General features: G+C 35.8%; 2 protein-coding genes and 2 long non-coding RNA genes across 14 annotated transcripts in view; 2 read left to right on the top strand and 2 right to left on the bottom strand.

Moving 5' to 3' along the window:
* Positions 1-4,763, bottom strand: part of LOC105684851 (vacuolar protein sorting-associated protein 54) — a 7,756-nt gene extending 2,993 nt beyond the window's left edge. Inside the window, exons 1-12 of one of the 5 annotated variants that reach the window (XM_012398526.3) lie at positions 4,521-4,763; positions 3,285-3,663; positions 3,100-3,202; positions 2,806-2,990; positions 2,398-2,597; positions 2,101-2,286; positions 1,866-1,992; positions 1,546-1,788; positions 1,041-1,463; positions 635-933; positions 341-558; positions 39-255 (exon numbers count right to left, since the gene is read on the bottom strand). In XM_012398526.3, coding sequence (XP_012253949.2) covers positions 39-255; positions 341-558; positions 635-933; positions 1,041-1,463; positions 1,546-1,788; positions 1,866-1,992; positions 2,101-2,286; positions 2,398-2,597; positions 2,806-2,990; positions 3,100-3,202; positions 3,285-3,663; positions 4,521-4,618 — 2,678 coding nt within the window. In that variant the 5' untranslated portion in view covers positions 4,619-4,763. The other 4 variants (XM_012398528.3, XM_048650622.1, XM_048650621.1 and 1 more) reach the window with 4 other exon arrangements.
* On the top strand, positions 4,418-7,039 carry LOC105684827. Of its 2 annotated transcripts, XR_001102956.2 has the most exons (3): positions 4,418-4,547; positions 6,596-6,808; positions 6,962-7,039. It is a non-coding gene; the product is annotated as an uncharacterized LOC105684827 (long non-coding RNA). The 2 variants fall into 2 exon arrangements; XR_007277129.1 differs by having other exon boundaries at positions 6,596-7,039.
* LOC125499971 lies at positions 4,637-6,014 on the top strand. The gene is made up of 2 exons (XR_007277132.1): positions 4,637-4,769; positions 5,601-6,014. It is a non-coding gene; the product is annotated as an uncharacterized LOC125499971 (long non-coding RNA).
* LOC105684826 (intermembrane lipid transfer protein Vps13) lies at positions 5,011-25,750 on the bottom strand. 6 transcript variants are annotated; one of them, XM_020851709.2, is made up of 61 exons: positions 25,394-25,750; positions 25,080-25,256; positions 24,358-24,444; positions 23,735-23,932; positions 23,405-23,637; positions 23,170-23,308; positions 22,841-23,087; positions 22,529-22,763; positions 22,346-22,463; positions 21,990-22,236; positions 21,631-21,885; positions 21,434-21,533; positions 21,077-21,316; positions 20,773-20,959; positions 20,446-20,531; positions 20,189-20,312; positions 19,835-20,076; positions 19,611-19,748; positions 19,380-19,524; positions 19,099-19,316; positions 18,848-19,000; positions 18,626-18,760; positions 18,326-18,498; positions 17,946-18,241; positions 17,710-17,846; positions 17,313-17,607; positions 16,882-17,156; positions 16,656-16,778; positions 16,454-16,556; positions 16,204-16,350; positions 15,888-16,087; positions 15,609-15,746; positions 15,408-15,527; positions 15,156-15,332; positions 14,856-15,038; positions 14,594-14,755; positions 14,370-14,527; positions 14,117-14,237; positions 13,367-13,543; positions 12,172-12,396; positions 11,878-12,093; positions 11,572-11,616; positions 11,216-11,281; positions 10,051-10,254; positions 9,757-9,894; positions 9,534-9,680; positions 9,256-9,404; positions 9,076-9,187; positions 8,754-8,992; positions 8,494-8,656; positions 8,171-8,387; positions 7,926-8,101; positions 7,717-7,836; positions 7,448-7,560; positions 7,060-7,373; positions 6,627-6,748; positions 6,364-6,533; positions 6,171-6,285; positions 5,883-6,014; positions 5,621-5,788; positions 5,011-5,478 (listed from the first exon to the last, which is right to left on the bottom strand). In XM_020851709.2, exons 2-61 carry the CDS (start codon positions 25,177-25,179, stop codon positions 5,431-5,433), a joined length of 10,011 nt encoding a protein of 3,336 aa, XP_020707368.2. In that variant the 5' UTR covers positions 25,180-25,256; positions 25,394-25,750; the 3' UTR covers positions 5,011-5,430. The 6 variants fall into 6 exon arrangements, with proteins under 6 accessions (XP_020707368.2, XP_020707367.2, XP_020707369.2 ...); XM_020851708.2 differs by having other exon boundaries at positions 25,080-25,750; XM_020851710.2 differs by lacking the exon at positions 11,216-11,281 and having other exon boundaries at positions 25,080-25,750.

The following is a 25,750-nucleotide window of genomic DNA, read 5'->3' as shown; positions in this document are numbered from 1 at the left end:
TACTAATGACAAAGTATGGAATAATAATTGCTTCCTACCTTGATATGTTTTTGAAGGGCTGAGAGGGCACTGGAGGTCTAGCTGTCCATTGCGATAATTGAGCCCCGACTAGACTACCCACAATAGTCAACACTTTTCCTTCTATCTCTCTCACATGGGCCCGGATATCTCTTTCCACACTATCCAGTAGAGCAACACCTCCAGTAACTGAAGCTACGCCCGCGACTCCTCGACTATTTCCATAATCTGCTAGCGCTGTTGCATAGAAAATAAAAAATAAAAGGCAAACTATTTTTTAGAGGTGGGTACTACGTTAATATCTATAGCATTTGGTACAAACCTTGGAAGTGCGCTTTAACAAAGGGCATAAACCATAACAGCAATTGCAAACTACGACTAGCTAATACCAGAATAGTGCTAGTAATCGTTTTCAATCCAGCCGCGTGCATGGCACCAGCACCGAGAACGAGCTGACAGCATCGGGAGTTAAAATGACGCAAAAGCTCGGCCAAATGTCTTCCTAGTGTACCTGATAATGTAGCTAACTCAGTACTTGTGCTGAAATTATCAAAGGAACAAATAAATCGAGATGATTCGAAAAATCAGTCGTGAAATAAATATAATGCAGAAATACCTGCAGTATTCATGAATCATTTGTATCAGCATCAAGGTGGTTCCAACAACCGCATACTTTTCATCTCCGATATATATAAAATTTGACAATACTTCGGCAGACTCTTTCCTCTTACTTTTCCCACTATCTTCGCGAAGTTTCGAGTCGTTTGGAAATGCCTTGTTTTCATATACATAGCTCACAAGAGTTTGGAACTCAGGGGGTACATCTGCTTGACGCCACCTTTCAGAATCCAGAAGAAGGCTTATCTTGGTTTTGCGTTCAGTATGAAACCGTTGAACAAATTTGGTTGCTTGGGCCTAAAATAATAGAGCGCTTTCACTTTGCAGATAAAATTATTCCCATAAGGGAGCCGTTTATTTATTTTTTACTTTCGAAAAAAGACGTCTTAACAGATTAAACTCACCTTAAATGCAGAACGCAAAGCTGTGCATTGTTTACCGCAAAGTCTTTCACAGGTTACAGTGAATCCCTCAACCATGGCAGCTAACTGACAAACTTGCAGAGCCGTTGCCTTTTCACTTAGCCAGTGAACTTTATCGTTCCAATTCTGAATTTCACGGTCATTTAGTTTGTTACTTGCACTATCATTAGTCGCTTTCTCTTTTTCGCTTTGGGTTTTATCTTTATCGCTAGCTGCTGTAGATAACAGGTGGCCTAATCGTTCATGACAATATTCACAAATTGAAGTTAACATGTCAGAGAGTTTGACAGCAACACGACTATGCTCATCCAGAGACAATAAGCAATCATTCATCGAATTATCCCCTGAATTGCTTGTTTTTCCAGCTGCAAGATCTGCCGTATCACGCATAACATCATGGACTGCCTAATAATACAGATAGATTATAAAATATATCGAATACTGAATAGGGTGATACACATCTTCTGTGATGGAATACAAATCAAACCTTGACTCTTTGAAGTAGGAAGGTAAACGATTGAATGGTGCTATGGAGAAGGGAGAGCCTTTCAACAAGAGAGAGTGTCCCGACTTCTAGGTTGTCACTACAAGAATCACTTGCAGCCAAAGCCTCTATCACGCATTGTTTAGTTACCGCTCTTACAGTCATAATAGCCTCTTCCTTGTATGTGTCCACAAACTGGAAGTGTTTCTGACGAAGAAGACCTGATATAATTGACACCAACTTGTCCTGTAACAAAAATATAGCATGTCCATTATTAAAAATTTCAAGGCTAACTATCATATTTTGGAGTTACTTATGCTCACCCCATCTAAAACAATATTTTCTCCACCTAGTGGTCTATTCAGGTCAGCTGTGGCATAGCGCTCGAATTCAGTCGATAACATTTTATCAATAAGTCTTTCCATTTCAGTCAATTGTGAACTGAGATGTCTAGAAAATATAAGTTATACATAAACATAGCTAAGCTAGTCAAACAACCAAAATCATGTATAATACTCATTGAATTTGTAATATTGGGACGGTAATGCTCTACTATACCTGAAACTATGGACACCATTGAGTTCTTGAAGTAGGATTTCTTGAGTCGTAGAAATGAGATCTAAAGCTGCAACATAATCTGGTGTAGATAGAAGTAACTGAATCATTGGCTGTGTCTGATGTACTGTTGCCATCAGTTTAAGTTTTTCTTGGACTAACAAATGATTACACCTTGCACGTTCAAGACTGCAATATTATACAACGGACTTAAATACCTTGCCATATCCTTATCTGCTCGAATTTCAACATGACTGACTATGTTTCTGTCACATAACAACAGAACTTCATTTAACATACCGTAAAATTTCTAAGGAGTCTTTAACAAGGCTTTTGTCTATTTGCTGAATATTTTCTCTCAAAGCCTTTAATACATTGATTGTTTGCGTCAGTTGTTCCATGAGCGCGTCATGTGATGTCATTGCATGGAAAAAGGCTTGAGATTTGGACGCTACTTGCTCTGCTATTCGAACCTCAATTATATCCAGATAGTGACTGAGCTGAAGAATGAGAACAATTTTTATATGCGGACTAAGCTTGTAACTTTATCAACATTGAGACAAGGACAAATCCAACTGCAAAACATTCTTTTCTAAATCTTAGCCAGAAGAGATTTGACTTCCTTAGTTTTTCATGAATTTAACGCTTGAATTCAAGTACATATAAGAAAAACAACACACAACACAAAAAGTACATAGGATGGCCTACGGAGTGTAGTCGTGTCCATACTTTCTCCTGCATGAGTTTTGCATGACTGGCTATATTGCCACCCTCATCCAACAGCCCTTCCTTCGCAAATGGGAACACTGCATTAAAGTTCTCTTTCTGAGCCAGATCCAAATGGGGTACCAAGAAAATTTTGGGGATGCTTGTCAGATCGAATTGGGATCGTTCTAAGAGACACATACGTACAGGTTTCATTATTTTCGAACGGTGTGTGAGAAATAAAGGGACTTCTTGGACCCCTTATTGATAAATGTTGAGATTAATCATGATAATTACCTAAAGACTTCACTTTTCTGAGATTGGGAAAATTTTGTAGTAATTCGTTGGGTGAAGTAGGTTTATTGGAGTTGGTGTTCATTCGCGCATGTTTACGATATCTCTACAACATACATAGAAATTATGAAATCTTTCATCATGTATCCATGTTCTTTGTTAGAATTGATGATTCAAATAAAACTAACTCTTGCTATCTTTTTCATATAAGCGTCAAAGTGCTGTATGGTAATATCTGGAAGATGAGGGCTCTTGGGGATGTCAACTTTCTCGACAAATGCATCACCCCAGGTTTTTGTCAAGAAATTACTCTGCTTTCCCTTGTTAGGGTCATTCAACACAGCTGGCAAGTTTTGAGCAGCAGAATACACCGTCCATGCAGGCACTGACCCCGCAACCTGACCATTACTTTTTTTTAGCTGTTGCATAGTTGCATGTTTTGTTGCGTGAGCTACATAATCTTTATCCGAAACGCCTTCAATGGGTAAGCTGTTGCACACACCGTTATATCCATAACGACAGACAAACGAACCACCTTCTCTTGAACAATGTTGATCTCTTAGGTGCCTGAAAGTGTAAACAGCAATTAAATACCATTCAATGGGTTTTAAATTGACACAGATAGAACATTGAAATATTGTTGCAACGGATTCTCATGAGCAATAAAAAGTTAGCAGTATTACTATGTTTTCTGAAGCTTTAATTAACAATGAATATCAATATTTACATGGTAATTCTTCTTGATATAACAATACAGTAATTATTATCATATGCAGACTGTACTATAGGTATTGAATATGTTATATAAATGATAGAAATTATCATATGAATAGCAAAGTCCCCTAATGCTGTTGATACTCTCTACATAGCAAAACAGATAAAAATGACTTACGTCAGCCTTGGATTTTGGTTGACAACTGTCTAAAATTCATATGATGGATTTGAATGATTGATATTCAGTTTGTGCCTGATAAAAATTTGTCCTGTATCATGATCAACATGTTTTGATCTGTTGAAGTTAATTAAATTATTGTTTTAATTCTAAGCATCAAAAAATGTAGCTACATAAGTTACGTACTCAAAGTTTGGAGTCTACCTAACTTTGAGTATGTGTGTAAAGCAAGTTTTGAATAATTCACAGGCTGTCGAAGAAGCTATAAAATATGAGACATGTTCATGTATCATTGACTTAGTATGTCAGATGTAAAGAATGTTAAATACCCAATCATCTGTCAGACAATACCTAATGACGTGTGGACTTATAGTATGACCACCCACGTATTTTCGAAGATTTTTAACTAAAACAAATTTTACATCGTACTTAAAATACGAGGTCACGCGACATGATGGCAAACACGAGTGAAGCACCGCAACGTGGCGAGATAATGATGAAAGTTGGAATTATGAACGTATCAGGGACCCACCTTGTGAAGTCTTGAATGTACTTGAAGGTAAGGTTAGTACAATATTCACAAGAATATGTGACCACGGGCGTTTCTGAAGCTGTAACAATTTTTGCCATGTTCACGTTTCAACCAAGCTCACCATTTTATAAATTACCAAACTTATCAGAAGTTTTATTTTACACCGAAAATTCGTAAAGCTTTTAGCTACACCGAACCCACCAAACCAATGCTGCCGTTTGACAGCCGCTGCCTGCTGTCTGCACAGCTGTATAGTAGCTTTGTATAGTAGGTTATTCATGCATGCGACGCGACACCGTCTCGCGACGACGATATCACATGCCACGTACCGATTTGTCGAAAATAAGGGGCAAAGAGATAAGGGGGATTCAAACAGGACCAATTCAATTTTCATGGACCTGACGAAATTCGCGAAAATTCTTGTGAATACTTTAATTATCGTATTTTCATGGGATTTTTTGATGAATACACTATAATAAAGTACTTTTTATTCATTCATAGATATTCGATAATTATATTTCAGTGGGTAAAAAGCTTCTGTGTACAAACCATGTCATTAACAATTGAGGCGTAAAATTTCATATAGCCTTTTCTTTATGTACTAATGCAGAATACTAACATGACAATATACGTATAACTGTAAGAATATCACTATTTGTTCTAAATTATTGTTGTGTCTAGTTGTAATTCTACACTGAGGTTGTTTTTCCATACGTATTTACATATACGTACCCATATATGTCAGTCTCAGAGTACAAGAATTAATAAAGAGATACTGTGTGCATTAAAGCTGTATTAAAGAAAAAATTTCGTCGTACAATATAGTAAGACAATATTGATGATTAGGCGCTTTTGTCTTCTTAGACTCTAAAGTGTAGAACCTGAAGTTTTCGTCTTATGGGTGTCCGTTTCACGATGAACTTTGATTGATTTGCTCCTCAATTTTGCTGCATAGTAACTAGAATTGAAAATATTTTGAATTAGTTACGTCTTTCATTATTTCATGAATAAAAAGACTTAGACTGGAGAATGACGAACGTTGCAACAGCATAAACTATATTCAAATTTTTGTTCCTACAGAAACCAACGCTTGAACCAACCTTTCTGATTTCAAAATCCGGAACTAATATGAGCTTGCCGTGATCGGTGCTACCAAATAAGTTACCAAGTTTCTTCTTCTTCTGAGTTTCTCGCACAGGAACTTCTACTCCCCTATCAGTTACTCTTGGGGCATTGTTTACTTCTTGCCACGTGTAAGACCATTCAACCTAGTTTCAAAGTAAAGAAAACAAAGAATCAATTAGTAGGATACAGCAGTACAACTGAAATATGAAAACTTTTCAACGAGTTTATCACACTAACCTGCCATCCACCAAATAGATCACTAAGTTTAAGAAAGGCTATACGTTTGTCAGTAAGAAGAACCACATCCTTGTTTACTTCAATATGAAAGACATAAATGTCGGTATTGGCATACTTTCCTTTCTCCAATTCCTGAAAGAATCGACGTAAACGTTTGCAGTTTCACAGAAAAATCAGCCTAAGTTTGCTGCAAATTGTTAAACTGGACTCTTTGAATCAGATCAGATGTGATTTGTTATTTAACGCCAATATGAAAGCAAAATCATTCGAAAAATCATGTGAACTTACAAAAAGGATTTTGTTTCCATTGGCATCGTGTTGAATATAAGGTCTAACAAGACTGTCAGGTTGTAAGAATCTTGGTGGTCGAACTCTTTTGACTTCTTCACTCAATTCCGTGGCCCTATAAAAAATTCAAAATCAGCATGCCATCACTTTCGAATAACAAAATAAATTCACCTATCAAAAACATTACACCCACCGTTTAACAGCGCCTAACGAACCACTGGCAAAATCAATAACTCCAGCAGCCGGTCGTGTGACAAATCCAACCATACCTTTTCCAAATCCTTTGAAAAATCCTTCGACACCTTCTTCTTTTGCACCTGATATTGGCTTCATGACAACTCCAGTCACTCCATCAAATACCCCCTATATCAACATATAGATTTCAACATTTCAATGTATCAAAAAAAAGAAATTAATAATTTCAGGTATTTTACACCATAGGTTGATTATAATTACCATGACGAGACCTTTACCACTTCGTGCAAGTCCTTCTTGCAAATTTGCTGGTTGTTTGTTCAACTGTTCTTGCCTTCTACGTTGATAATCTTTATCAAATGTGAGAGCAGCGATACCCTTACCTGTGAAATATTTCAATTTCATATACTCATTCGTGGAATAGCCCACTACTGAATCTATCAGTAAGTATAGAAATGTATTATTCCCTAACAATATTAAATAATAGTGAAACTTTTAAATTCGTGGAATAGCCCACTACTGAATCTATCAGTAAGTATAGAAATGTATTATTCCCTAACAATATTAAATAATAGTGAAACTTTTAAATTTTCCAGTGATTATTGAAGTTGCAAAGACGTGCTTCAATTTTAAGATTCAATCCATTCGAAAATTAATATATAGAAAGTAGAATTGAGTATTCTTCATCAATTACCCATTGCTCCAGTGATTTTGGAAACAGCGCCAGCCATACCACCGACAGTATGTCCGAACATACTTCTGACGCCAAGCAATAAACCTTCTGCAAATTCACCAGGACCCTGAATTGCCCCTTGAAACGGTTCATAGAATAAATCTTCGATGCCTTTCATTGTGCCAACAACCAAACCATACGGATTCCCAATGACATCCAAGCCCAAGACTAGAACGTACGCTTGTTTGATTGCCTGACCCACATAATGACTTGTCGCCTCGGATATTAGTTGATTGTGGGGCATAAATGTATACTCTCTCTCGAAATATGCTAATCTGTAATAAAAACAGAATAAGTAGTCCCAAATGTAACAGTCTAAAGCTTCAAACATGTAGTAAACCAGACTTACTTGAACACAATATCATTGATATCTGTCAGAGTAACACCAATTCCTTGTAACAATACATTTAGCACTTGTGGCAACTGTGCCCCTCCTCCAGTCATTGAAAAACTAATATGAATCTGTAATAGCATAGGTTCAATACATCTATAGTATAAGCATTATTCAAAGTAGTATTCGTATTAGTATTATTCAAAATCAATTGTTGGAGCATGAATCAACCCCCAAGCAACATGTCATCTACAGCTTTCATTTTAATGATAAAAAAATGTGCAAACCTTAAGTGGTGAAAAGTGGAGCAAGTCAAAGAAGTTCTTTTGTTCAGCTGTTGTTATTAAAGTCACATGATACAGCAAAGGCTCTTTCACCAACTTCATGTCTTGTCGGAACAATTCACTCTAGATAAAAGTGAAATGCATTATGTCACAAATGTGTTATCAGACTCAATCATATGGCATATTGATAATAAATTTGATCCAAATCATACCTCTTCGGCGTCAGTAGTCTCATTGTCTTTGAATAACTCCATGATGGCACCAATAAATTGAATATCGACTTTGATATGGAACTCTTGAATGAGTACCTTGAAATATCTGAATTGTTGTACAGTACTATGTTCGAGTAATCGTTTCACCAAACTCATTTCTGCAAACGGCTTCATGACTGAAATGTAGTTCAATAAATATGTCAGACCATATTACATTAATTTTTATCAATTTTTTAATTCCTTACCAGAATCCTGAGCGATACTCTTTGGAGGTGGAACTGGACCCAATATTACTGGAAATACGCAATCAGAAAGTTGATTATCAATCTGCAGACGGTTTATTTTTGCATGCAGCTGTACTTGATGTACAGATGCACGATGCTGAACCCATAATCCAGTTTGGAAAGTCCGGCGAATATATCTCCGATGGGGTTTCAATATCTCCATGTTCAGATAATCCACCTTTAAAATCCCGTACGATTATCAGTCAGTTTAGCATTCTCCTTTGTTCACAACAAAGGTGTACCGTAAAAAAAAACGAAATTTATGAATTCCTGTAACTACAAACCTCTAGTTTGGGTTCCAGCATGACCTTGTAGGGTGGATCCCTGCCAATTTGAAGTTCACGAATATACTTTTGGTAACCATCTTCAATGGTAATAACATCTTTTGTATTGAATGCACGCCATCGACTTCCACGAGATTTTTGTGATTCCCAAATGACCCCAGAGCTATAACAATTTCGCATAGTTAACTATGAAATTATATTAGCCTACGAGATGATATTGAATAAAAAAAAAGTGAGCAACAATGGAATTTTCAAAATACCTAGCAATACACATGTATAGAAGTTCCTTTCTACTAATGTTGTTCACCAACGACATCCCAACACCATGAATATTTAGGGTAATTTCTTGATCGATAACTTCAAGATCCCCAGCCAACTGGCAGTCTTCAGCTATTTTGAAATTCGTAGTGAATAGTAGAACACGTTGAGTACCATCAAGGAATGAAACATAAAATGCCTCTTCTTCTGTGTCCGGTGCGATAAATGGCCCTAAATTATCCTTGTAAAATAATAGTGAAAAGTCAAGAAACGTTGTTATTATTACATTCCAAAACTGTGACTGTTTAGAAAGATTTAATTTACCTTTCGAAGATCATTTTCGATTTCTTTTTTACTGCCGTCTTCCCAAACTAATGTTCTTGAACCCGCAGGATTCTCCCACGTGTAGAACATTCGGTTGTATGATTGAATGGATCTATAAATATTGAGTCAATGAAAACAGGGTCAGTTTTTGTATGCAATCATGCTACTGATGTCAGGTACCTAACGTTCATAGATCCTTTTTCCCAAAGGTTGATAGTATGCGGAGTATGATTGATTATTAAAGCAGGTGCGTTTCCTGGAGTATAACCGGACATGGAGATGTACACTCCACCTTCATTAATTTGTACATCAACGTTAATCCCACCATACTATTCCACAGAAAATAAATATTACAATTAGTTATATGAAGATTGTACATTGTACTGTAAATTGCGTTCGCCATACAAGTAATACTAACTTGTGAGTAAAGACGGTTATCTAGATACTACTACACATACCTTATTGTCAAGCTTCAACAATGTAGTATGAACATCAGTGTAGATAAAAGCTGCAGTTTTTTCAGGATGCCCTGCAACCTTTGCTTTCAAAGTTTTTACAGCTTGTTCGGAACGTGGCCAAAATGAAGAACATTCACCGGGCAAAATCTGCATCACATAATGTTGCATTATTCACTACATCGATGTAGCAGCATTGCTATCAAGTTGAAGTTATGTTACACACCTTAAACAGAGGGTCTGCAGGCCGCTCACTTTCTTGACATTCAATAAGGAAGTCAGAATTATTCATCAGTACGTAATACGGGGTAAATGTGATTTGTTTCGTTAATGAATTATATGTTAGCTGGTTATGAACACCGATCTGAAAATAACAAGTCCTTATCATATGTGAGGATACTTTTGGTATTTTTTTGGATGCACTATGTAGAACATGATAAACAATTGATATCTCAACTCAAAAGTGAGTAATTAAACTCGTGTGAACTATTCAATTTTTTGTATTCATAACTTGGCTGACCTGGTAAATAATGCCATTGTATTTACAAGAAACTGCCCCCTTGCTTCCTGCAACATCAATAGAGAATTTGTCCGACCATGCTCCATCTTCAACTCTGACCATAGCTTTTTTTTTGCCAAAAAATGCCTTTTTATTAAAGGAAAATAGGATTACTCCTTTGTAGGTCTCAGGATGATAAAGAACGTTCAAATTGTCCTCCGTACTCTGTAAATCAAATATAGTACTTATGAAAATAAATTAGTCTACATCCGTTGACCTTTGTGAATGCGGGTGATTCGTGAAGTATGAAATTCGAATTCACTCTGTGATTTAATTCTGCTTCCAGCTGTGGCAAACTATTACACTATGTGTTAGGACGATAAAATAATTTCATGTATGGCAAAATAATTGTATTATAGCTTCTGCGGTAAGCTTTATAGAGGATAAACAAGTGAACGATATCTTTTGCTTAATTGGATACCTTGGCTCAATTCACTGCTAAATTAAAACAAATGACTCATTAATTCACTTGGTGTGATACACATGCAAATATGGTGATTATTGAACGCACAGATTTCTGTAAAATCTAGTACACAAAAAAAAAATTACTTATTAGCATGATTAATTAAATATAGCTTTTCACCAGAACGCATGCTGCGAACAGAAATGTAATCCATGTTATTTGGTGATTATACTATCAGATATTTTTGACAACAAGTAAATCATATAATAACTACTAGAATACATTCATCCAACTCGTAACTTCCCGAATCCGGAACTTAAGCAATTATACCAGCAATGACATAATAAAAATCTTATGAAAATTAAAAAAAATTATTGGGAGTTGAAACTCCAAATGTCAATTCTTACATATAATTACAACAAATGAATTCAGAAAAGTATGACACAACCAATTACGTTAAGGATGATAAAAAGAAATGAGCAAATTGGAACACCACTTCAACTGTAAATTTGGAAGAATTTCGCATATTAAATGGAGCAGGGTTCTTTCATTCATAATTCAATTCGATTCGTTGGTAAAATCTTAAGCAATGATGAATAGTATCAAATCTGTCACGCAATACCCACTGGCTATTATGGGATTAGCAGACTCAGAAAGTTTGAGAGTTTTATGAATAAGCTGTTTGAAGAAAACCACATGAACAAATCATATGTACTGAATCACCGATTTTTTCTTTTCCCTGCCATCGTCACCATGGCGACGACGAGGTTTTAAACTGGAAACCCATTTCTGAAAGAGACCTTTTAGTGTAAATTATCCGAATAGTGTTTCATTAAATCTAATAATTTTCTCTGTAAGTTTAATGACTAATGAACGTTTAGCTTTTTTGAGCCATAGTTACGACCATTCAAAACAAGTGAATAACGAATTTGAATTGTGCTCTTGAGTGTTGTCATGCAACTCGTCAATTGTATTTAATATGTTGAATAAAAAATTGCATCTACACTAGAAGCCGCCGTTCTTCGACCTATCCTACATTATAAGCACATCAACACTCAGCACAGTATATTATTTTCTACCTTAGCAGGACTTGAATTTTCTTTGACTGCTGCTTTACTCGATTTCTGTAAAATAATTTGAACCCATAATTATTCGTTTATACACCGCCGATGATTTGCACACGCTAGCAAACTCAACATACTGTAGGTAAGCAAGTATTCTGGTGAACTTTATAGTTAGTATATCAGTAACGGCTGATCATCTTTGTGAGGGAGAGGAAAGAACATACTGAATAGCATTATTTTTTAAGTCACTTCCTATCTCATACTGTTAATTTTTTTCACAATCCCAAACATTCATGAGTGACATGATCTTGTTCAGCTTACCCTGTAGGACAACATAAGTCCAGTTTTGTTCAACATCCAGAAGGGGCAGTATAATGCCATGATAAGTGAACCATGTCTGAAAGATGTGTGCATTCCTAAGTCCATAACCACCTTTTGCACACTGTCATATGATTCGAATGAACAAACTGAAAACTCAGGTGGGTTCCCTTGGATGTCCACTCTACATGACCAGTCCTTTTCCAAATACTGTGGTAACTATCAAACAGTAGGAATAAAAAAATTAGTAACCATAATCATTAAACTAAGTGAATGTTTTAAAAATTAATTATTCACCTTAATAACGATACTGGATCTTCCAGGCTCGATTGTAGGAATTTGTAGTATTTTACTAGCTTCTACGAGTTGTTCGTCCGGAATACCAGGTAATGTGATAATAATATCTATTGGTAGGAAGTTTTTCAAATATACCGATGGATATAAATGAATATTATATACTGTACTTGACATAGTGTGTCTACTTGTATTCTCAAAGTAAACTTGTTCAATTTCTCCAACTGCCTGTAAGTATAATGTGCATGTGACCAATTAATAAACAAATTGAATTTTTTTTTTTCTATCATAATATTGGGAAACACACATATTTAATACCAACAATCTACCTATACGCTAGCGAGTAAATACTGATATATTGATAATTTGAAGAAAATTCTAAATTTGAATGAGGTATTACAAATACTATTCTGAAAATATAATGTACATACAAAGATAAAAATACGCTGAAAACTGAGCCAAATTAAAGGCAGGAGGTAGCGTAATTATAATAACGCAGCATACGAAGACAAACAACAACATAGTACAACATGGTGTTCGAAAATCAGTAATCAAAAAAAGGGATTCATCGCTAGCTATGCCAGCAGATCGCTATGACTTATAGGATAAATAAAGCATGAAGGTGGTACGAAAAATAAAATCGCATATAGTTAAACTAGCCGTGAAGTTGTAACAGTGTATAACAGAATTGATATTCAAGTAATATCAACAAATTTTGATGATTATATGTTGAATAATTATGTATGTATATTAGGGTGGCCCAAAAAACATTTTGGAAATTTTTGAAAATCTTGAGAAATCCCTAAAAAAATTGTTCTCGAGCTGATCTTCAGTGGGGGCTCTTGAAACATGTTAGCCTAATACTAGGACGCAAACAAAAGAATAGTCGTTCTCTTTTAGGCCACCCTATGTATATGTATACATAGTATCTCTCAGCAGATACTTTGCAAGTGAGGCATATGCGGAATTTCATTACGGTTATTATAATCTGTCATAATTCATGAAACTATTTAGAATGAATGAAAAAGACATTTCAAACTACCGTGTACTACTTACTACAAAATCTACACATCTCTAATAGTCTGATCATAATCTAGGCAGCCTGAAACTTTGTATGCATGCGGAAGTTCAATAATCCTTATTACTTCATCAGGGTGCATAGGTGTTGAGCAGACATTGATTGAGAGGAACGTAGTACCTGGATAGGTCCTTCCAGACACTTGGATCCGTTTGATTTAGCAATACTTGAACATCTATGCTCGACATAAGATATAGAACGATTTAATTTGAGACGCCAGTCGATTATGTCTAGTAATAAACCAAGAGTGTTGTTATTATAGAGGATACTACCGACCATAATCGCCATGAAAAACATCTAAAAATGGAGAATACTGGCGATAGAAAATTTGATTGAACTCTCAGATCGCTTGCCGAGGAAACAGGAATAACGAAAAAAAAATGGCAATTATTCATTCGATCATTATTGGTCACAATGATAGGTAATCTTTAGCATTCGCTGATAAATTTTTCATCAGCTCGAATAGGCAAAAATAATGCAATAGAAAAACCACTGCCACTTCCGTTATTTCTTACAATTACAAATTTCACTTATAAAGTTTCAGACAAATCGAAATAACCATATGTGATTCCGACTCAATAAAAAAGCTGAGCAAATAGAATTAGGTAGAGAAATATGTGCATTCTATTTTAATTTAATAAATTTGAACATGTGATTTGCTATTCATGCTAAGATAATGGGCTAATATTTGGTTTACGTCATGTAAAAATCATTGATTTAAATTGCGAAATCAAGTTGTGCGAATACATCACATCATAACACTACCAAATGCTTGAAATACGTGATCATAAATCTGTACTCCACACATTGCTCGCGTCTTAGGCAACTTTTGTTTAAATTGTGTCAAACGTTTTGAAATCAAAATCTTACCTTGATGTAAAACGGCTCAACGTATTCGTGGCGAGATCTGGCCTCGCATTGCAGTAACTTAGTCATAGAAACTGTTTTTTGAAGATCTTTCCATATGAATGGAATTATCGAAACCGTGTACCTATAACCACGAAAGTACATAAGTACTTGGTAAATGAAAGCATGAAATCATCAACAAGTTAAATTAGAATCACAAAGGATAAAAAAAATACATATGTTTATGATTAAAATACGGAATGAAAAATTGACGTACCCTTCAACACTGAAGAATAACTCATTTGTTGGCGTATACACAGCATCTAATGGAAGATTGAGACACTTGTCAGATTCTACAGTGCCCACACATTCCACTTCATTACCGCGTTTCGTCATGTAATATACTGATACCGGTTTGCTGAAGTGATTATGTACCTAGAAGATTACGAAATGATAAAATCTGCACCTAAGATTCGACTGTAACAACGAATTGATCTTCACCTGCAGCACACTTCTTAGAGTGAGGATAGTGCTTCCATCCTCAACAACTACGTCAGAAATGATACCCCATTCGTCTGCTCCATCCCCACGATGCTTTAAGGGAAAGAACCTCTTATCTGCACGAAGCACTGGAATTTCTAACTTGTTCTGGAGACCTTTGAACTATAATGAAAACCATATTTCAATGTAAATGAAAGCCCGGAAGGGTTTTGTACGAAGCAGAAAATATTTTTGAAACAATTGGTGAAACTTGGATCATTACCGATACGATGAACTTGTTATCACTGTTAATTTTGACAGTTTCAGCTTTAAGTTCTTGGAGGAGATGAGTTGTTGCAGATTTCATAACTGTAGGTGCCAATTCTACCGATGCTCCAGACTCAAGCACTACTTCTGTATAAGATCCAGAACTAGACGTTGTAGCTACTGTTGGATCTTCGACAACCTAATTCACAAGATATGCATTCTTCATTCATTAAGTATCTTTTCAGGGTATACTTCTTTGACATTCGAACGATGACAATAGATTATTCGTGATGAAATCCAACTATCATTAACTTACTTTAAAATGACCGTTCTCGAGATGTAAGGTCATGGATAAGCCAGTCTCATTCTTCAACAGATATGGAGCTATTTTAAGACTTTGTTTTTTGTCAGGTTCAATAGCATTCGAAAATGCATTACCCAGTTGCTTAAGAACGTCGAGGCACGTTTTAGTGACTGTCATTTCCAAGTTTTCCTATTAGAAAGTTATTCTTTTAGAAATCGCTCAATCATAACATATTCTGATTTATTATGTATACCCCTAAATTACCATTGATGAGATGTCTATACACATTTTCGCTGTCTGCTGATGTAAATCTGGTTCACTTTCTGTACCAGGACTAGCGACACTTGCAGATTGCGAATCAACCGTGAGGTCATTAAATTGAATCTGAAATTAAACAATTTATATCAAGTCAATGTAATTCATACCTTTTGACTAGGTATCTTTGATTAGTGAATCATTATTCACCTTAGTTTTGAGTTCCCACGGTGTTGAACTACGTTTTCCATTTTCATTACATTCTATAGGTTCTATCAGTGGCTCCCATAAAGCAAGACGACTATTATAATATGCCACAGCTAAAGTCATAGTACACTCAATGCTCATCTGCAATCATACAAATCAAATTCTTGTAAGCCATCAGATACGTTCAACAGTAACAGAAGTATTGTTAACCGTTGATCTGGTAAATAAACCCATACCACAGTTAACACACTCGAAACAAAATAGTTTGCTAAAAAATCTTACAGTCTTCGTGCTCCAGTCATTTACATTACTCTGGAAGCCCAGATAAAACAATAGCATAGGTAGAGTTTTATTGCCAACACCAGCTTCCAAAGTTAGGAGAATAGTGGGAGCGGTTACAATAGCGAGTTCTTGTTTATAAATTACATCTGGTTCTACATTTTCCGCAAATGCAAGATCTTCCATTGCTTCAACGGCCGTTTCTAGAAATATGAGACTTTTGATATTTAGAGCACACAAGTACGAATCGTCCGTGATAGATGATAAAGGTGCTCTTCAACAAATTTGTATTTCAATTGAAATTTACAGCAATACTAACCTGCTTTGAGAAACCAATAATCATTTTCATTAAATGGAGTAATCATCCAAACTCCACTGTAATCTGGTTCCACCTTCACTGACTCATCTTCAACCTGTTGATTCTTTGTGACAGTCTGAACGACTTTGTTTAACATCTCAATAACGCCTGTAGAAGACAAGAAAATTAATGATCTTTGAAAATGAGCCTTTTGAGAACAAACATGAACTCAACAAAAATATTCATTGTTATATTCTCATATTCTCTGTACCTGGAGAAACAGAAACGTGTATGTCAGTGCAGCATATGTCAACATGTAAACCTTTTCCTTCTGGCGTAGAACCTGCCAAGCTAATGCTACATGGTCTCAACACCTTCAGGGATATAAAATTCACGCAATTATTAGCAAATTAGTAGTGAAAGAATCTTATCTTCCAACAACGATGTTAGATTGAAACAATATATCCCCATACCTGATAAATTGATTCCGATCTCCGTAGAGGATTGTAAATTCCAGTGAGGATGGACATATCTTTGATCGATCCCGTGATAGCTTGATGATCACCCACCATTCTTAATTTTAATAAGAGCTCCGTCTGTGGGGAAACAAAATTCCAAATTAGTTTTTCATTGTTGAAGTATATCATTTTCTATTGCTAGGTTGTTACCGATGCATTGTATAATTGAAATGTAACTTACATTTAATACAATGCAGTTAGAATCAATGTTATCCATATCTTCAACAAGAATAATATCTGGTTTTTCAATATGGAGATTGACTGTAAGCATGGCAGTATCAGGTTGGACAGTCCCTGACGGTCTCATTTTTTTACCAGGTACTTCATTGTAACCTTTTTGCACAACGGGTGCAGCATTTTGATTTGATGACAACTGCTCTACGTTGAAGAAATCCTTTATCTTCATAAGATAGTCTAATGATACTATTATGCTGAATGAGAATACGCGGACATCAACTGCAAGATAACGTTCAGTGAGATGAGCTTATTGGTGAAGAGGTAGATGAAATGAAAGTATATTGTAGAACTGCTTCTTGAATTATATCGAAGACAGTTTTCTCAACTGGGCAGTGATAACAGCTGAATCAATGAATAAAAAAATGTGTAACATACCAAAGGTATCATTTGTTCCTTTGCGCAAAGTCATATCCACCATACTTCGAACTGATTTAACTTCCTTATCAGGACTTGAATCATCCTTCTGGAGTGGTTCACTGATCCTTTCCATTATTCTTGTGAGAGAACCCACCCTGCTGGGTCTTGTATCATCCAATGTGCAATTCATCAACAAAATAGAAGTAGCCAACAAACCATCACCAAACATTCGCCCTTTCAAAGCAAAATGAGACAAACTAAACTTTGCCAATCCGTTTTCGGGTAGATGCATTGGAGACATTTTAGACGCAAGCTAGAAATGTCATTTAAAAAAAATTAGGTAAATTAGAAATAAATATTATTTTGACTTTGGCAATTGATGAAGGTAGTGATAGAGATCCAGCGACTAACATACCGTCTTCGATCCTCCAGTATATAAGCTGACTACTAAACTATCCATGATGAATTCAAATTTCATTACAGTATGAATCTGTTTTGAATCTTTAAATTCTTTCACTTTGCTGTGCCTCATAACTTCCAAATCTGGCTTAACTGTAAACAATACATTGGTTAAATAAAACCTTCAACGTTACAATTTCGGATTGTATAGCAATAAACTAAGATTGTAAATGGAGTAATCCTATCTCTCACTTGATTGATGTCTATTCCAATCCTCGACAGCCACGTTTTTGGAAATAGTAGCAACATCAGGTGCAGGATCATCAATGGTTTCCCCTAAATTTTCACTCAAAACTTTCATCATCATTCCATAATCTTCCTGACTAATCAAAAGTTCAATTTTATTCAGTCTACCAGACATATCGATATCAGGAATGGAAGTAAACCATGCCGTAGATAAATTTCGTTTGATGACAAGAGTGAAACTGACAGGTTGCAGCAATAGCACTTCGTTATCAGCAACAAAGTCACTTGTGTTCAGTTTGACCCTGCACACAAAAGAAGTTACTCATAATCGGCAGCAAAAAAAAGTAGTACAAAAAATGAATTTCGGACGCTCGGTAAAGATTTACCTTGATAGTTTCATATCTTGCAGATCAACTTTCATTTCATCGATTACAGGAGAATTGCCTTCATCATTAACAATTTCTAACTTCTTCAAAATGTTGGATACTGTTAAATTACCCATATCAAGCATTAGAGCATGTTCACTCTTAGAGTTTGTTGGTATATACACTACTGGGGCCTGTACAAAACATAAAACAATAACCATGAGGGCTCATGATTATTTACAAATATATCTAGTCCGATGTCATAAATCAAGTTATGAAATTAGATATTATGAAACTTATAGAATATTTTTGATTTGCTACCTTGATTTTAACAGCTAATTCAATGCGAGTAGCTCGTTCCTGCACATCTTTCATATTTTCTTTTGCAGCTTCAGCAGCAGCAGCTGAGGCTTCTTTAATAGCTTCTTGTGCTGCTTGGAAATGATTCAAAAAATTCTGTGAACAAAATGTTTCACGCCACCAACTCAGAAACACGTTTGACGATGAATTGCGGTAAGAAATTTAAACGTCTATAATATTTACCATAACTCCAGTTACAAAAGAGTTCAAAAATACTACTCGATGACAGCCCATAACTACTTTAATAGACATGTTATTTTTATCAACCTCCCATGGTTCGACGTTATATATTACAGCTTGAACTTGTAACGACTCTGTTCCTGTCACAGAGATTATCTAATAAAATTTTAAATATTGTATTAGGCAAGTTTTTTGTATTTATAACAATCTGTAATGAAATAATTTTGCAATGTTATTGCTGGCTCTACACTTACATTTTGATAAGCAGATATTGGGTTGAGGTCTGTAACATTGATCGAAGCCAGATTCACATTTACTTGTGAATAAGAAGCTTTCATAATATAACCGGCAACAATTCCTTCTATGAAAAAAGCGCTGATATCCCTGACATCATTCGCCATTTTTATACCTATTGACCCAACTTTTGCCTTGATCTTGAGATCTATACATTCAACTACTCGTTTTTTCTTCCCTGATTAAGAAAATAGCGCATTAGAGAATGATTTCAATACCTAATGTGAAAAGGCCTACTCACGTAAATTAACTGTAGGCTTCAGAAGTTTTTCTTTCCCAAGATTGGAGAACTGAAGTGAATCTTCATGGATTGTTGCAAGTCGATATGCCGTTTGTGCGGTATCTTCATTCTCAATACTTGATTGAGGAGTCTTAGCCATCCTGTCCTGAATGAATAAAAAAAGGCACAAATCATTATTTAAGGAGTTACTGAAGTGTTATTAAAATTTTTGCGAACTCAATTGATCAATACCTGTACATTGGAAACAAATTGAAGGACGCTGATGATTGCTTCTTGATGAAGCAACACATCTAACTTAGTAAATTCCATCTGTAATAACTGAAGAACAGAACCATGAACTGTTGTGAATTCTGGAGAAAGTTTATTGACCTGAAAAATGAAGGTACATCAATAATAAGTACTATAAATCATAGGGATATCCCCGATTTCTGGTATCAGCAAACTTTTCCACTTACAGTTACATGTTGAACAACAATAAGATATTCTTCAATGCCACTAGCCATTGGAGTATCTATAATATGTATCTCTCCTTTTTCACGATATTGTGTGACTTGCACACCACCAAGTCTCAGCTTCACATCTTGATCAAATGAACGCTGAATCAACTCAGCTTCTAATTTTAATACTTCCACTTTAAGGAATGGCTCTGATTTGTCTACAACTGAGCCTTCTTGTTTCGAAAGAGCAAGAACAAATTCTACATGAAACAGAGACAAGAACTAGATTAATCAGATAAAACTTCTATGTTATATTCTGATCGAATTATATGTATTTTTCAAGCCGTTTATTTTAGTATTCAATTTGCTTACCCTTCATAACAAACTTTGCTTCTAAATTTGTTGTTTGCTTCACAGGAGCGTTTGGCTTCTTTTCAATCATACTAGGGATTGCAGATAATTCTTTCATCAAAGATATCTGAGAAACTGATTTTGTCTGCAAATTAAAGAAACTCGTTTCACTCAATGAGACAAAGGCTGTTCATATAAGACTAATATTTTAATTCCTCTGACAAATACGTTTCAGCCCCATAGTTAAAATGTATACCAGATATTATGAAATAACATACACTTAACGGTTGCGGAGCAGGGATGTCTTCGTTCTGCGGTAAGGGAATGCTTTGTGCAATTGAAAGAGCTTCTAGCAATCTTGAATCTGAAAGTATTTGCAAAAATACAGATTGACTGCATACCTTTGACAAACTCCTAGAGAGGATGTGCCCAAATACTTTAAGCTTAGAAAACTTGAATACTTTAATAGGTTTCTGTATAATTCACTAACAAAGAAGTAATAACTTCAGTATGTGAGAATGTACGATATGTAGCCATGCAATGTAAAATTTTTCACAATGCCCAGCAGTCACAAAATATGAGGTTCGATATGAATAGGTATTTACCAGATATGTCAAGGGCTACAGATGGGAGTTGTCCTATAATTCTCATTTTAGGGAGCAGGGGATCATCCATAATCAAACACTTGTCAAGTTGAACCTCTAAGGTCATTGGCTTCAACACCGTCATAGCTCCTACTGTGCTAGTCAGTAAAGTTTGGTGCCAATCTTCATTTGGCAAACAGACAAGTGCCTAGAAAGTGATTGTAGGAATAAAAATACGGATCAACTGGTGGAGTTAGTAAACTACCATTTTACAACGCAGCGACCTAAGCGGTGCAACGTAATAATATGAAACAACAACAATTACCTGGAAGTTTACTATTTTCATGACAAATTTGTCATAACTGTGCGTCCGTAGTTCTGTCAAAATATCTTCTTCTGATTTTCCCATGTCAACCAATTGTTTAACAGTGGCAGTGGCTTTACTATCTTTTGGTTTTTCCAGGGAATTAACTTTCAGACTACCCAAGTTAAGAACGAACAGTGATTCATTGCCTGTGTAAAAACCTTGCCGGGGAATAATTAGTTGAGATGCTTGTAGGTCGACCTATGTAATTGAAAGAAAAATTAAATGTTTATATTAGGCACGTGCCGTGTACACTGTGTGATAAAAGATCGGATCTCGATTTTATTGTGAGATCAAATGTGTGATCCAAATATTTACCTGAATATCTAGTACTGAATGCTTTTCGATAGCATATTCCAGACCTAATGCTGACATTTCTTTCAAGCCCTCCAATTGCATGGCAGCGGCAGCCTGGAGTCTGTAGAACGAATCAGAATGATTTAATAGTTTATAAAGTCATTGAACTGTGTACAAAAAATCTGTGTTCTCAATGGTTTTGAAATAAGGTAACCCACTGATTCAATGTGGAAGTATCCTGTATTCTGAAAACTTTCACTAGTTCTATGATGGTATAGGCATCATAAATGACTTGAACGGATCTAGCCTTGACTATCACACGATCCCCACACAACTTGTCAATAGGATTTTTTTCATAAGTTACAGCAAATAATACAGCATCAGAATAACCTCCTTCTGACGTTAATAAGACAGGCACTGTGTCCTGTTGCCTGACACCGAGCAGCTTTAAGTCATTAATTGATGCAGTAGCCCTAGAATTATGAACAAGATTGATTTTAGAATCTGTGGGGGAATGTTTGAAACTGACTAATTAACTGTTTTTATATTCATTGCAAGTAGAATTCTATGCACTTACATGATGCCACTACCAGAAGGCCGAGATTTGAAGCCAACTTGAACACCGTTGAACTGTAGGTCTAGGACTTGCGGATATTCTTTTTCAGTATCCAGAACAAAAACCTCGAGGCCATGTAAAAAGAAGCGGCAATCAATATCCTCGTATGTTTCTGGATAATGTGTGGTGCCACTATTTTCTTGGTAATCAATGGCTCGATATAACTTCTCTTTCTCCTGTGGAGTCATCGCTGCCTCGAACTTGCGCACTGTTAAATAGGAATGTTTTGTGAATTTGATAAATGTTACAATTGTTATGTACTATAAAATTACTCCAGCAATTGGAAAAGACAAACATAACAGCATCCTCAAACTCACTGATGGCTGCTGCTGAATTGAGATCCTCTTCTTCTTCCGTCGGCGCACTTCCCCACAAAAAGCCAAACCATCCTTTTTTTGCCTTGAGATCTTTCTCCTTCTCTGCAAGGCGTTCTACCTAGAATATTATTGTTCAAATTTAGAATGACGTGTTGAAATGTTGTTTATGTATGCAATTAATACCTCGAGTTCGATTTGTTGTCGAATAATAACCAAATTGAAGACATCCAAAATCCGCTCACAATGCGTAAGGTGATCCACAATTTCTTGGGCTACTTTTTTATTAGTTAGTTTTGCATGATAAGCTTTGGCATAACTACGACACGTGTCCCTGTGCAGTTTCATATGATTCCAATCCCAATTTTTTTGACACCTGCGCACTGTTTCTTCCAAAATGCAGGTATAGGCAAACTGCCACCTATATAATATTAGTTATCAGTTTACATATAAGGATTTGTGAAGATAAGAACTGTAAACAAGGGAAAGGATTCTCACCATTCTTTGTAATGGCCTCTATACGATGTTAAATTTGGCCTATATTTTTTGTATGGGGCAGCCTTTTGTGCTCTGTCCAACCCTTCACCCAATCGCATTATTGTTTGGTATTGAATCTTGCTCAATCCAATTTTCAACTTTTGCATTTCTGCATCCATCCACACTTTGGGAATCGTGTAATTGCTTCCATCCGTTTCAGGTTTTGGATTCAATTTCAATTTCACGTTAGCATTTATTGGTCCCAACACTAAGATGAAAATGCCAATTATCATCAAATCGTTACGTTATTACGTTATATAAATTAACTAATATGAGAAAATTCCACTCACAATACTGGTAATCAACAGGTTTGTAGTCAACAGTAGCAATTCCTAACGAAAAAAGTTGACTGTATTCCGATTGAGGCTGTTTACTGAACTGATTGAACGTTGGATTCAGATATACTCCTAACCCATCCAATGTGCATAACTGGAGGAAATAATTAAACACAATAATTATAATATTGGCACAATATTGAGTGTTACATACATCAATGTACAAGTGGTATTCTTAGTTTTAACTGACTTTGAATATTTGTGCAATGGCATGCATATCCTTAAGGTTTCCGCCTGTTGTCCAGGACTCATTGCAACTCTCAACTGTAAAGTTGCTGAGAGTGAGACCAACGGAAAAAGGTGCATCCTTGAATGTTGTGTGATCTTCATACCTGACATGTATCTTTTTCACTTCAACATGAATGTTCTTTATCATACGTGCAACCAATTTTTCAACCATTGAATCATCTAACTTTTCTTGATCTGCAGAAAAGAAACAGATATTACATCAAACATTTTATCGTTATGAGATTCGAGCTTGATGATAATGAACTAGCTTAGGTAAGAGGATTAGAATTACTTTTAACATCAGCCTGCTGCTTAGATTTTTCCACTCTTGCAATTTCCGCTTGCTTAGCTTCAAGCTCTGCCTTTGCTTCTTTTTCTGCATCATATTGTGTTTGGCTGCATGGCACAACCAGTAGATAGAGTTCTTCAATAATAGCATCGACTTGGCCATTCCACATATCCTTGAATGGGATCTTCAGTATTAACTTCCCTGAAAAGTTTGAAAAATGTAATGTGTAGAACTAAATACCTTAAGAAAGAAATCTAAAATTTGTTTGTTACTTTCACTCAGATTTCATATTTGTATGATAATAAAAATTATTTGATTTTATTATTCTAATGAAAGTCGTATTGGATACATGGATCTGATTATGATTATTTAATATTCAATCCACGTCTTGCCTCGGTGATCTCAGCAGAACATAATAAGCCTAGTACTTGATAATTGTGGAGCTAGTTAAACTGAGAATGACGTATCATAAACTAAGCATAAAATCTTCAAGCCACACCAATGACATTATCAACCCATGGTTGAATGACGCTAAACACGAAGCTGCGATTCAATTAATGATTAATATTGCAAAAAACTGTATCATCGCTATTGTTCTGAGAATTCCCAATAATCAGAATATTTACCCAAGCGGCCGTAAGCTAATTTAACAGGTTGATCAAGTTTATCGAGCGCTGTGTCTTTGATCAGCAGATCCTTCAGGACTACATCACCTGAAATATGAACAATACACATTCTTAGCAGCATTAGTTCAAGAATTAAAAAAAATGCCTACACATGCTCTTGATATTGTAAATGCATGATTAATGTTCAAGATATTACATTAATTGTCATTTCCAAATTCATTGTCCTATGATACTCTATTGTTACAAGTATCAATTAAAAAAAAAGTCTAGTTTCATTCAAAATCTATCTATAGGGTAGTTGCTCTTCCTTGTTCTTTTTCGTGCTGACACAAGTTGTGTTTGTCACTGATTTGGAACACCTAGATATGACATATTTGGTTGCATATTGGCTTATTCAACTATAGGGAAGCAATGATACAATATACATTGTACGTACAAACAGACAACTGTAATTACAGCAATTAGGCATGCCTTGCTGCATTAAATATTCAAAATTATTACTGGGGGGTCAACTATTTAAGCATGTTATCCATTGACCCGATTCAAAAAGACCAATCAATGCACTGACATTGGGCTATTGGACCCATAGAGCTTATACAAAGTATAAGACGTAAGGAATTTGCATAAATTCTATGATTGAACCCCCCTTGATGAGTAAAAAACATCAATATTGCATTGCTGAGAAAAATAAGAAATTTCTATGGTCTTCATATCATCCTTACCTCCCCATAAGCTGAGTTTTAACTGTTTGTGATCAAGATTTTGAACATAATCGCCTAACACCTTATTAAGGAGTTCAGCGACAACAGACTCAAAAACCATTTTTGACGTTTGCTTTGTAAACACAACACTTGAAATGACGTAAGAGCTTCCAGTTTCCAAACAGCACTGACTCCACGCTGCAACAAATAATTGATCGAAACTCTAATGTCCAATTACTTTGAAATTTAAGTTTAGGTTCGTTGCAAGTGTTGAGTAAAAAAACATCTTTCTGTAATCAGTGTTCACAATGTGTAGAGTTCAGTGTGTCACGTACAAGAAGAATCGCACGTGTTGAGCACATACACGGCACTCCGCAGTGCTAAATTTGGAGCTGACGTAAATTATAGTCCACTCATAGTCCACTGTACGCACTAGCTAACTATAGCCGATAACGTTATTTCGGACCGGATAATCTACGTTTTATGTCCGGTCAGTTTACGCCATACACAACACAACTTCTGGACTCATGTCATGTCGTTTCCATAGAATGCATCGGCTAGAATGTCAGCAGCTGATGACATGCATGTATTGTGCGTATTTTCGATGGTGCATTTGCTGTAGGTGATATTTCACCTCATGCTACGATGCGGACACTGCACCTAACCGTATCAATCAACGCTGATCAACGCTC

This window comes from Athalia rosae, chromosome 2 (assembly GCF_917208135.1).
Source record: "Athalia rosae chromosome 2, iyAthRosa1.1, whole genome shotgun sequence".
Taxonomy (NCBI): Eukaryota; Metazoa; Arthropoda; class Insecta; order Hymenoptera; family Athaliidae; genus Athalia; species Athalia rosae.
This window is presented reverse-complemented; position numbering and strand designations above follow the sequence as displayed.

Excerpts from the sequence above, each read along its gene's own strand:
- LOC105684826 (XM_020851708.2), bottom strand. The coding sequence starts at position 25,179 with ATGGTTTTTGAGTCTGTTGTCGCTGAACTCCTTAATAAGGTGTTAGGC. Across the intron at positions 8,388-8,493 it reads TGCTGGAACCCAAACTAGAG|GTGGATTATCTGAACATGGA; the intron begins GTTTGTAGTTAC and ends GGGATTTTAAAG. Across the intron at positions 5,479-5,620 it reads CGGATTTTGAAATCAGAAAG|TTACTATGCAGCAAAATTGA; the intron begins GTTGGTTCAAGC and ends TTTCAATTCTAG.